The 13,418-nt window shown below is 44.5% G+C and overlaps 1 protein-coding gene across 1 annotated transcript in view; it reads left to right on the plus strand.

Annotated features, from left to right (window-relative positions):
- The window catches only part of LOC127931789 (ras-related protein Rab-6B-like), a 139,006-nt gene that overhangs the window by 11,354 nt on the left and 114,234 nt on the right, over positions 1–13,418 (plus strand). The window contains exons 3-4 of the mRNA XM_052525455.1: positions 5,888–5,993; positions 7,440–7,551. Coding sequence (XP_052381415.1) covers positions 5,888–5,993; positions 7,440–7,551 — 218 coding nt within the window. The remainder of the gene's footprint in view (positions 1–5,887; positions 5,994–7,439; positions 7,552–13,418) is intronic.

Raw genomic sequence — 13,418 nt, forward strand, 5'->3', positions numbered from 1 at the left:
GTCAAACGTCACCTCAGTGTTAGATATACAGGTATCAGCGTCAAACGTCACCTCAGTGTTAGATATACAGGTGTGTCAAACATCACCTCAGTGTTAGATATACAGGTGTGTCAAACGTCACCTCAGTGTTAGATATACAGCTGTGTCAAACGTCACCTCAGTGTTAGATATACAGCTGTGTCAAACGTCACCTCAGTGTTAGATATACAGGTGTGTTAGATATACAGGTGTGTCACCACCAGTGTTAGATATACAGCTGTGCCAAACGTCACCTCAGTGTTAGATATACAGCTGTGTCAAACGTCACCTCAGTGTTAGATATACAGCTGTGTGTGTTAGATATACAGCTGTGTCAAAACGTCACCTCAGTGTTAGATATACAGGTGTGTTAGATATACAGGTGTGTCAAACGTCACCCCAGTGTTAGATATACAGTGTTAGATATACAGGTGTGTCAAACGTCACCTCAGTGTTAGATATACAGGTGTGTTAGCTGTGTCAAACGTCACCTCAGTGTTAGATATACAGGTGTGTTAGATATACAGGTGTGTCAAACGTCACCCCAGTGTTAGATATACAGGTGTGTTAGATATACAGGTGTGTCAAACGTCACCCCAGTGTTAGATATACAGGTGTGTTAGATATACACAGCTGTGTCAAACGTCACCCCAGTGTTAGATATACAGGTGTGTCAAACGTCACCCCAGTGTTAGATATACAGTGTGTTAGATATACAGCTGTGTCAAACGTCACCTCAGTGTTAGATATACAGGTGTGTTAGATATACAGCTGTGTCAAACGTCACCCCAGTGTTAGATATACAGGTGTGTCAAACGTCACCCCAGTGTTAGATATACAGGTGTGTTAGATATACAGTGTGTCAAACGTCACCCCAGTGTTAGATATACAGGTGTGTTAGATATGCAGCTGTGTCAAACGTCACCCCAGTGTTAGATATACAGGTGTGTTAGATATACAGCTGTGTCAAACATCACCTCAGTGTTAGATATACAGGTGTGTTAGATATACAGCGTCACCCCAGTGTGTCAAACGTCACCTCAGTGTTAGATATAGATATGCAGGTGTGTCAAGCGTCACCTCAGTGTTAGATAACAGGTGTGTCAGCGTCACCCAGTGTTAGATATACAGGTGTGTCAAACATCACCCTGTGTCAAACGTCACCTCAGTGTTAGATATACCTCAGGTGTGTCAAACGTCACCTCAGTGTTAGATATATCAACAGTGTTAGGTGTGTCAAACGTCACCTCAGTGTTAGATATACAGGTGTATCAAAGCGTCACGTCCCCAGTGTTAGATATACAGCTGTGTCACCTCAGTGTTAGATATACAGGTGTGTTAGATATACAGTGTGTCAAACGTCACCTCAGTGTTAGATATACAGGTGTGTCAAACGTCACCCCAGTGTTAGATATACAGGTGTGTCAAACGTCACCTCAGTGTTAGATATACAGGTGTGTTAGATATACAGGTGTGTCAAACGTCACCTCAGTGTTAGATATGCAGGTGTGTCAAACGTCACCCCAGTGTTAGATATACAGGTGTATCAAACGTCACCCCAGTGTTAGATATACAGGTGTGTTAGATATACAGGTGTGTCAACGTCACCTCAGTGTTAGATATACTCTGGTGTTAGATATACAGGTGTGTTAGATATACAGGTAGATATCAAACGTCACCCCAGTGTTAGATATACAGGTGTGTTAGATATACAGTGTGTCAAACGTCACCTCAGTGTTAGATATACAGGTGTGTCAAACGTCACCCCAGTGTTAGATATACAGGTGTGTTAGATATACAGTGTGTGTCAAACGTCACCTCAGGTGTGTGTTAGATATACAGGTGTGTCAAAACGTCACCTCAGTGTTAGATATACAGGTGTGTCAAACGTCACCTCAGTGTTAGATATGCAGGTGTGTCAAACGTCACCTCAGTGTTAGATATACAGGTGTGTTAGATATACAGGTGTGTCAAACGTCACCTCAGTGTTAGATATACAGGTGTGTCAAACGTCACCCCAGTGTTAGATATACAGGTGTGTCAAACGTCACCTTAGTGTTAGATATACAGGTGTGTCAAGCGTCACCCCAGTGTTAGATATACAGGTGTGTCAAACGTCACCTCAGTGTTAGATATACAGGTGTATCAAACGTCACCCCAGTGTTAGATATACAGGTGTGTTAGATATACAGGTGTGTCAAACGTCACCCCAGTGTTAGATATACAGGTGTGTCAACGTCACTGATGTTGAATGCCCAGTGTTAGATATACAGGTGTTTTAGATATACAGGTGTGTCAAACGTCACCTCAGTGTTAGATATACAGGTGTGTCAAACGTCACCCCAGTGTTAGATATACAGGTGTGTCAAACGTCACCTCAGTGTTAGATATACAGGTGTGTCAAACGTCACCTCAGTGTTAGATATATACAGGTGTGTTAGATATACAGGTGTGTTAGATATACAGGTGTGTTAGATATACAGGTGTGTTAGATATACAGGTGTGTTAGATATACAGGTGTGTCAAACGTCACCCCAGTGTTAGATATACAGGTGTGTCAAACGTCATCTCAGTGTTAGATATACAGGTGTGTTAGATTTAAAGATTTGTTAGATATACAGGTGTGTTAGATTTACAGGTGTGCTAGATATACAGGTGTGTTAGATGTACAGGTGTGTTAGATTTAAAGGTGTGTTAGATATACAGGTGTGTTAGATATACAGGTGTGTTAGATATACAGGTGTGTTAGATATACAGGTGTGTTAGATATACAGGTGTGTTAGATATACAGGTGTGTTAGATATACAGGTGTGTTAGATATACAGGTGTATTAGATATACAGGTGTGTTAGATCTACAGGTGTGCTAGATATACAGGTGTGTTTATTTTCATCAAACTTAACATGTGTAAATATTTTTATGAACATAACCAGATTAAACAACTTATACATAAACTGAACAAGTTCCACAGACATGTGACTAACAGAAATGGAATGGAATGTGTCCCTGAACAAAGGAGTGGTCAAAATCAAAAGTAACAGTCAGTATCTGGTGTGGCCACCAGCTGCATTAAGTACTTCAGTGCATCTCCTCCTCATGGACTGCACCAGATTTGCCAGTTCTTGCTGTTCCCAGACATTTCTGGGGGAATGGCCCTAGACCTCACCCTTCGATCCAACAGGTCCCAGACGTGCTCATTGGGATTGAGATCCGAGCTCTTCACTGCCCATGGCAGAACACTGACATTTCTGTCTTGCAGGAAATCACGCACAGAATGAGCAGTAGGGCTGGTGTCTTTGTTATGCTGGAGGGTCATGTCAGAATGAGCCTGCAGGAAGGGTACACATGATGGAGGAGGATATCTTCCTGTAATGCACATCGTTGAGATTGCCTGCAATGACAACAAGCTCAGTCTGATAATATTGTGACACACCGCCCCAGACCATGACGGACCCTCCACCTCCAAATCGATACCGCTCCAGAGTACAGGCCTCGGTGTAACACTCATTCCTTCCACTATAAACGTGAATCTGACCATCACCCCTGGTGAGACAAACCGCGACTCGTCAGAGAAGAGTACGTTTTGGCAGTCCTGTCTAGTCCAGCGACGGTGGGTTTGTGCCCATAGGTGACGTTGTTGCCGGTGATGTCTGGTGAGGACTTGTCTTACAACAGGCCTACAAGCCCTCAGTCCAGCCTCTCTCAGCCTATGGCGGACAGTCTGAGCACTAATGGAGCTATTGTGCGTTCCTGGTGTAACTCGGGCAGTTGTTGTTGCCATCCTGTACCTGTCCTACAGGTGTGATGTTCGGATGTACTGATCGTGTGCAGGTGTTGTTACACGTGGTCTGACACTGCGAGGATGATCAGCTGTCTGTCCTGTCTCTCTGTAGCGCTGTCTTAGGCGTCTCAAAGTACGGACATTGCAATTTATTGTCCTGGCCACATCTGCAGTCCTCATGCCTGCTTGCAGCATGCCTAAGGCACGTTCACGCAGATCAGCAGGGAACCTGGGCATCTTTCTTTTGGTGTTTTTCAGAGTCAGTCCAAAGGCTTCTTCGTGTCCTAAGTTTTCATAACTGTGACCTTAGTTAACTACCGTCTGTAAGCTGTTAGTGTCTTAACGACCGTTCCACAGGTGCATGTTCATTAATTGTTTATGGTTCATTGAACAAGCATGGAAAACAGTGTTTAAATCCTTTACAATGAAGATCTGTGAAGTTATTTGGATTTTTATGAATTATCTTTGAAAGACAGGGTCCTGAAGAAGGGACGTTTCTTTTTTTGTTGATGAGTAGTAGGTGTCCCAAATGGCACCCTATTCCCCATAGGGCTCAGTAGTGCACTACATAGGGAATAGGATGCCGTTTGGGATGCAAGACCACGGTTTGTGGGTCTTAAACCCTTAAGTTATACAGTGATTGGTCCTCACACACACACACTCACACACACACACACACACACACACACACACACACACACACACACACACACACACACACACACACACACACACACACACACACAATTTAATTGAAGTAGGCCTGACATTGATGTCATGTTCCACGGTATAAGAACTGTAAATGTATTCAATGTAACGTGTGTATGTCTGTCTGCGCTGAATCTTGGCACGTATTTTACATACCCTGACACCCTGACATTGAGAAGGTGTCAATGGGGATACAGGGGCGTGAGTTTATGTTAATATACTTTGTGTTGGTACTACTACCTGTGTGTGTGTGTGTGTGTGTGTGTGTGTGTGTGTGTGTGTGTGTGTGTGTGTGTGTGTGTGTGTGTGTGTGTGTGTGTGTGTGTGTGTGTGTGTGTGTGTGTGTGTGTGTGTGTGTGTGTGTGTGTGTACATTGGTTGCCTGTGTGGATGTGTGTGTGTGTGTGTGTGTGTGTGTGTGTGTGTGTGTGTGTGTGTGTGTGTGTGTGTGTGTGTGTGTGTGTGTGTGTACATTGGTTGCCTGTGTGTGTGTGTGTGTGTGTGTGTGTGTGTGTGTGTGTGTGTGTGTGTGTGTGTGTGTGTGTGTGTGTGTGTGTGTGTGTGTGTGTGTGTGTGTGTGTGCATTGGTTGCCTGTGTGGATGTGTACACTATATGCGTTCCAGTGATGTACAATACGCCAGTGTGGACATGGTGAGTAATTTGACAGTGCTCAGCTGTGTCTCTCTGATCCCCAGCTGTGTCTCTTATCCCCAGGTGTGTCTCTCTGATCCCCAGGTGTGTCTCTCTGATCCCCAGGTGTGTCTCTGATCCCCAGGTGTGTCTCTCTGATCCCCAGGTGTGTCTCTCTGATCCCCAGGTGTGTCTCTGATCCCCAGGTGTCTCTCTGATCCCCAGGTGTGTCTCTGATCCCCAGGTGTGTGTCTCTGATCCCCAGCTGTGTCGCTCTGATCCCCAGGTGTGTCTCTCTGATCCCCAGGTGTGTCTCTCTGATCCCCAGGTGTGTCTCTCTGATCCCCAGGTCTGTCTCTCTGATCCCCAGGTGTCTCTCTGATCCCCAGGTGTGTCTCTCTGATCCCCAGGTCTGTCTCTCTGATCCCCAGGTGTGTCTCTCTGCTCCCCAGGTGTGTCCCTCTGATCCCCAGGTGTGTCTCTCTGATCCCCAGGTGTGTCTCTCTGATCCCCAGGTGTCTCTCTGATCCCCAGGTGTCCCTCTGATCCCCAGGTGTGTCTCTGCTCCCCAGGTGTGTCCCTCTGATCCCCAGGTGTCTCTCTGATCCCCAGGTGTGTCTCTCTGATCCCCAGGTGTCTCTGATCCCCAGGTGTGTCTCTCTGATCCCCAGGTCTGTCTCTCTGATCCCCAGGTGTCTCTCTGATCCCCAGGTGTCTCTCTGATCCCCAGGTGTGTCTCTCTAATCCCCAGGTGAGGTTGCAGCTGTGGGACACGGCAGGACAGGAGCGCTTCAGGAGCCTCATACCCTCCTACATACGAGATTCTACTGTGGCTGTGGTGGTTTATGATATTACAAGTGAGTGGGGATCACTCGCATGCACACACACATTCCCTAACATGGCTCCCTAACATGGCTCCCTAACATGGCTCCCTAACATGGCTCCCTAACATGGCTCCCCAACATGGCTCCCTAACATGGCTCCCTAACATGGTTCCCTAACATGATTCCCTTCCTGGTTCCCTAACATGGCTCCCTAACATGGTTCCCTAACATGGCTCCCTAACATGGCTCCCTAACATGGCTCCCTTCATGGCTCCCTAACATGGCTCCCTAACATGGCTCCCTAACATGGCTCCCTTCATGGCTCCCTAACATGGCTCCCTAACATGGCTCCCTAACATGGCTCCCTAACATGGCTCCCTTCATGGCTCCCTAACATGGCTCCCTAACATGGTTCCCTAACATGATTCCCTTCCTGGCTCCCTAACATGATTCCCTTCCTGGCTCCCTAACATGGCTCCCTAACATGATTCCCTTCCTGGCTCCCTAACATGGTTCCCTAACATGGCTCCCTAACATGGCTCCCTAACATGGCTCCCTAACATGGCTCCCTTCATGGCTCCCTTCATGGCTCCCTAACATGGCTCCCTAACATGGCTCCCTAACATGGCTCCCTAACATGGCTCCCTAACATGGCTCCCTAACATGGCTCCCTAACATGGTTCCCTAACATGATTCCCTTCCTGGCTCCCTAACATGATTCCCTTCCTGGCTCCCTAACATGGCTCCCTAACATGGTTCCCTAACATGGCTCCCTAACATGGCTCCCTAACATGGCTCCCTTCATGGCTCCCTTCATGGCTCCCTAACATGGCTCCCTAACATGATTCCCTTCCTGGCTCCCTAACATGGTTCCCTAACATGGCTCCCTAACATGGCTCCCTAACATGGCTCCCTAACATGGTTCCGTAACATGGTGGCAGGTAGCCTTGTGGTTCGAGCTTTAGACCAGTAACCAAAAGGTTGCTGGATCGAGTCCCGGAGCTGACGAGGTAAAAATCTGCCGTTCTGCCCCTGAACAAGGCAGTTAACCCACTGTTCCCCTGTAGGCCGTCGTTGTAAATAAGAAATTGTTCTTAACTGACTGGCCTAGTTAAATAAAGGTTACATTTAAATCCCTGAAGGCTGTTTTTAAGTTTTCACCTTGAAGCGAACGAGCAGTGGGTGTTTCTTGTCAAGTCCCTTGACCTTTGAACCCAGGAACACACAGTCCTGCGTTCTGAACTGGAATGGGGTTCAAGGTCAATAGGAATGGATTGATAGGAATATTACCAAACCCACATAGAAATCGTCTTAACATTTTGATCATCTTATATCTGAGAATAATATGCAAATTAAACGAGTGAATATTTAAGTTATACAGTGTATGCACAACCATTCTTTGTCAACAGGCACGTTTAAACAATATATGATATTTCAATCCACTTGAAATACTATTTTGCTTCTGCTATTCCTCCACAGATGTGAACTCCTTCCAGCAAACGTCCAAATGGATCGACGACGTCAGAACTGAGAGAGGAAGTGATGTCATCATCATGCTGGTCGGCAACAAAACAGACTTGGGAGACAAGAGGTGTGTGTGGCGTTTTCCGTTCAGCAGCCAGGAGCCATATGATCAGGATCCTCTTGCATTTCATGCTGCGTTCAGAAGCTCAGGGTCTTATTTATGGACCAGGGCGGAAACGAGGCTTTTACTTAGTGTGTTTCATGCTTCAGCCACTTATAATTAAAACATGAGACGTAGAGTAGTATTGCCTCGGGTTAGTCCGTCTCACTGCCTTTCGATGTGCCCTCAGCATCCCGTCCAACGAACCCACTGCCAGGTAGAGGCGCTGTCACAGCCGTTCTAAACCACCACAAACAAATACTACATCTCTATTTTTTTTAAATTGTATTTTATATACATTTAAATCATTTATCAGACACACTTATCCAGAGTGATTTACAGTAGTGAATGCATTTTTCTTTTCTTCTATATTTCCGTACTGGTCCCCCTGTGGGAATCGAACCCATAACTTTGGCGTTGCAAGCGCCGTGCTCTACCAACTGAGCCACACGAGACCAAATGGCTCTCTATTCCCTTTACAGTGCACTACATTTGACCAGAGGCCTATGGGTACAGTAAAGCACTATGAAGGGAATAAGGTGTTATTTGGGACGTGGACAGAACCCAACTTCACAGTGAGGGTCAGCACCTTTAAGCCAGGCGCGGTAATAATAGCGTTTACAGGGTCGTTAACATGGCAGGCAGAGCTGGCGGAGGATAGGTTAGGATACACCTCTGCTTCTGCTGTAGCCGATATTCCCACCGGCATGCTCACATCTCAGAGCCAGAGGCTAAATCCCAAATAGAACCCTATTACTTACACAGTGCACTACTTTTGACCAAAACCCTGGTCGAAAGTAGTGCACTAGATAGGGAATAGGGTGCCATTTGGAAAGCTCACCAGTGTCTAATTGATCGAGGGAAGGCAGATAAAGTGCAAGGCAGTTTCCTGAGTTAGACTGACTGGATTAGTCAATTAACATTCAAGGAAGGCAGCCATAATGGCAGATAAAAGCTATGAGACAGGGATTAGAGAAGACTATAGGACAGGGATTAGATCAGGCTGTAGGACAGGGATTAGAGAAGACTGTAGGACAGGGATTAGAGAAGACTATAGGACAGGGATTAGAGAAGACTATAGGACAGGGATTAGAGAAGACTATAGGACAGGGATTAGAAGACTATAGGACAGGGATTAGAGAAGACTATAGGACAGGGATTAGATCAGGCTGTAGGACAGTTATTAGAGAAGACTATAGGACAGGGATTAGAGAAGACTATAGGACAGGGATTAGAGAAGACTATAGGACAGGGATTAGAAAAGACTATAGGACAGGGATTAGAGAAGACTATAGGACAGGGATTAGAGAAGACTATAGGACAGGGATTAGAGAAGACTATAGGACAGGGATTAGAGAAGACTATAGGACAGGGATTAGAGAAGACTATAGGACAGTTATTAGAGAAGACTATAGGGCAGGGATTAGATCAGGCTGTAGGACAGGGATTAGAGAAGACTGTAGGACAGGGATTAGAGAAGACTATAGGACAGGGATTAGAGAAGACTATAGGACAGGGATTAGAAGACTATAGGACAGGGATTAGAGAAGACTATAGGACAGGGATTAGAGAAGACTATAGGACAGGGATTAGATCAGGCTGTAGGACAGTTATTAGAGAAGACTATAGGACAGGGATTAGAAAAGACTATAGGACAGGGATTAGAGAAGACTATAGGACAGGGATTAGAAGACTATAGGACAGGGATTAGAGAAGACTATAGGACAGGGATTAGAGAAGACTATAGGACAGGGATTAGAGAAGACTATAGGACAGGGATTAGAGAAGACTATAGGACAGGGATTGGAGAAGACTATAGGACAGGGATTAGAGAAGACTATAGGACAGGGATTAGAGAAGACTATAGGACAGGGATTAGAGAAGACTATAGGACAGGGATTAGAGAAGACTATAGGACAGGGATTAGAAAAGACTATAGGACAGGGATTAGAGAAGACTATAGGACAGGGATTAGAGAAGACTATAGGACAGGGATTAGAGAAGACTATAGGACAGGGATTAGAAGACTATAGGACAGGGATTAGAGAAGACTATAGGACAGTTATTAGAAGACTATAGGACAGGGATTAGAGAAGACTATAGGACAGGGATTAGAGAAGACTATAGGACAGGGATTAGATCAGGCTGTAGGACAGTTATTAGAGAAGACTATAGGACAGGGATTAGATCAGGCTGTAGGACAGGGATTAGAAGACTATAGGACAGGGATTAGAGAAGACTATAGGACAGGGATTAGATCAGGCTGTAGGACAGTTATTAGAGAAGACTATAGGACAGGGATTAGATCAGGCTGTAGGACAGGGATTAGAGAAGACTATAGGACAGGGATTAGATCAGGCTGTAGGACAGGGATTAGAGAAGACTATAGGACAGGGATTAGATCAGGCTGTAGGACAGGGATTAGAGAAGACTGTAGGACAGTTATTAGAGAAGACTATAGGACAGTTATTAGAAGACTATAGGACAGGGATTAGATCAGGCTGTAGGACAGGGATTAGAAGACTATAGGACAGGGATTAGAGAAGACTATAGGACAGGGATTAGATCAGGCTGTAGGACAGTTATTAGAAGACTATAGGACAGGGATTAGATCAGGCTGTAGGACAGGGATTAGAAGACTATAGGACAGGGATTAGAGAAGACTATAGGACAGTTATTAGAAGACTATAGGACAGGGATTAGAGAAGACTATAGGACAGGGATTAGAAGACTATAGGACCGTTATTAGAGAAGACTATAGGACAGGGATTAGAGAAGACTATAGGACAGGGATTAGAGAAGACTATAGGACAGGGATTAGAGAAGACTATAGGACAGGTATTAGAGAAGACTGTAGGACAGGGATTAGAGAAGACTATAGGACAAGGATTAGAGAAGACTATAGGACAGTTATTAGAGAAGACTATAGGACAGGGATTAGAAGACTATAGGACAGGGATTAGAGAAGACTATAGGACAGGGATTAGAGAAGACTATAGGACAGTTATTAGAGAAGACTATAGGACAGGGATTAGAGAAGACTATAGGACAGGGATTAGAAGACTATAGGACAGGGATTAGAGAAGACTATAGGACAGGGATTAGATAAGACTGTAGGACAGGGATTTAGAAGACTATAGGACAGGGATTAGATCAGGCTGTAGGACAGGGATTAGAGAAGACTATAGGACAGGGATTAGAGAAAACTATAGGACAGGGATTAGAGAAGACTATAGGACAGTTATTAGAGAAGACTATAGGACAGGGATTAGAGAAGACTATAGGACAGGGATTAGAAAAACTATAGGACAGTTATTAGAGAAGACTATAGGACAGGGATTAGATCAGGCTGTAGGACAGGGATTAGAAGACTATAGGACAGGGATTAGAGAAGACTATAGGACAGGGATTAGAGAAGACTATTGGACAGGGATTAGAGAAGACTATAGGACAGGGATTAGATCAGGCTGTAGGACAGGGATTAGAGAAGACTATAGGACAGGGATTAGAGAAGACTATAGGACAGGGATTAGAGAAGACTATAGGACAGGGATTAAAGAAGACTATAGGACAGGGATTAAAGAAGACTGTAGGACAGGGATTAGAGAAGACTGTAGGACAGGGATTAGAGAAGACTATAGGACAGGGATTAGATCAGGCTGTAGGACAGGGATTAGAAGACTATAGGACAGGGATTAGAGAAGACTATAGGACAGGGATTAGAAAAGACTATAGGACAGGGATTAGAAGACTATAGGACAGGGATTAGAGAAGACTATAGGACAGGGATTAGAGAAGACTATAGGACAGGGATTAGAGAAGACTATAGGACAGGGATTAGAGAAGACTATAGGACAGTTATTAGAGAAGACTATAGGGCAGGGATTAGATCAGGCTGTAGGACAGGGATTAGAGAAGACTGTAGGACAGGGATTAGAGAAGACTATAGGACAGGGATTAGAAGACTATAGGACAGGGATTAGAGAAGACTATAGGACAGGGATTAGAGAAGACTATAGGACAGGGATTAGAGAAGACTATAGGACAGGGATTAGATCAGGCTGTAGGACAGTTATTAGAAGACTATAGGACAGGGATTAGAAAAGACTATAGGACAGGGATTAGAAGACTATAGGACAGGGATTAGAAGACTATAGGACAGGGATTAGAGAAGACTATAGGACAGGGATTAGAGAAGACTATAGGACAGGGATTAGAGAAGACTATAGGACAGGGATTAGAGAAGACTATAGGACAGGGATTGGAGAAGACTATAGGACAGGGATTAGAGAAGACTATAGGACAGGGATTAGAAGACTATAGGACAGGGATTAGAGAAGACTATAGGACAGGGATTAGAGAAGACTATAGGACAGGGATTAGAAAAGACTATAGGACAGGGATTAGAAGACTATAGGACAGGGATTAGAGAAGACTATAGGACAGGGATTAGAAGACTATAGGACAGGGATTAGAGAAGACTATAGGACAGGGATTAGAGAAGACTATAGGACAGTTATTAGAAGACTATAGGACAGGGATTAGAGAAGACTATAGGACAGGGATTAGAGAAGACTATAGGACAGGGATTAGATCAGGCTGTAGGACAGTTATTAGAGAAGACTATAGGACAGGGATTAGATCAGGCTGTAGGACAGGGATTAGAGAAGACTATAGGACAGGGATTAGAAGACTATAGGACAGGGATTAGATCAGGCTGTAGGACAGTTATTAGAGAAGACTATAGGACAGGGATTAGATCAGGCTGTAGGACAGGGATTAGAGAAGACTATAGGACAGGGATTAGATCAGGCTGTAGGACAGGGATTAGAGAAGACTATAGGACAGGGATTAGATCAGGCTGTAGGACAGGATTAGAGAAGACTGTAGGACAGTTATTAGAGAAGACTATAGGACAGTTATTAGAAGACTATAGGACAGGGATTAGATCAGGCTGTAGGACAGGGATTAGAAGACTATAGGACAGGGATTAGAGAAGACTATAGGACAGGGATTAGATCAGGCTGTAGGACAGTTATTAGAGAAGACTATAGGACAGGGATTAGATCAGGCTGTAGGACAGGGATTAGAAGACTATAGGACAGGGATTAGAAGACTATAGGACAGTTATTAGAGAAGACTATAGGACAGGGATTAGAAGACTATAGGACAGGGATTAGAGAAGACTATAGGACCGTTATTAGAGAAGACTATAGGACAGGGATTAGAGAAGACTATAGGACAGGGATTAGAGAAGACTATAGGACAGGGATTAGAGAAGACTATAGGACAGGTATTAGAGAAGACTGTAGGACAGGGATTAGAGAAGACTATAGGACAAGGATTAGAGAAGACTATAGGACAGTTATTAGAGAAGACTATAGGACAGGGATTAGAAGACTATAGGACAGGGATTAGAGAAGACTATAGGACAGGGATTAGAGAAGACTATAGGACAGTTATTAGAGAAGACTATAGGACAGGGATTAGAGAAGACTATAGGACAGGGATTAGAGAAGACTATAGGACAGGGATTAGAGAAGACTATAGGACAGGGATTAGATAAGACTGTAGGACAGGGATTAGAGAAGACTATAGGACAGGGATTAGATCAGGCTGTAGGACAGGGATTAGAGAAGACTATAGGACAGGGATTAGAGAAAACTATAGGACAGGGATTAGAAGACTATAGGACAGTTATTAGAGAAGACTATAGGACAGGGATTAGAGAAGACTATAGGACAGGGATTAGAAAAAACTATAGGACAGTTATTAGAGAAGACTATAGGACAGGGATTAGATCAGGCTGTAGGACAGGGATTAGAGAAGACTAT

This window comes from Oncorhynchus keta, chromosome 1 (genome assembly GCF_023373465.1).
Source record: "Oncorhynchus keta strain PuntledgeMale-10-30-2019 chromosome 1, Oket_V2, whole genome shotgun sequence".
Lineage (NCBI taxonomy): Eukaryota > Metazoa > Chordata > Actinopteri > Salmoniformes > Salmonidae > Oncorhynchus > Oncorhynchus keta.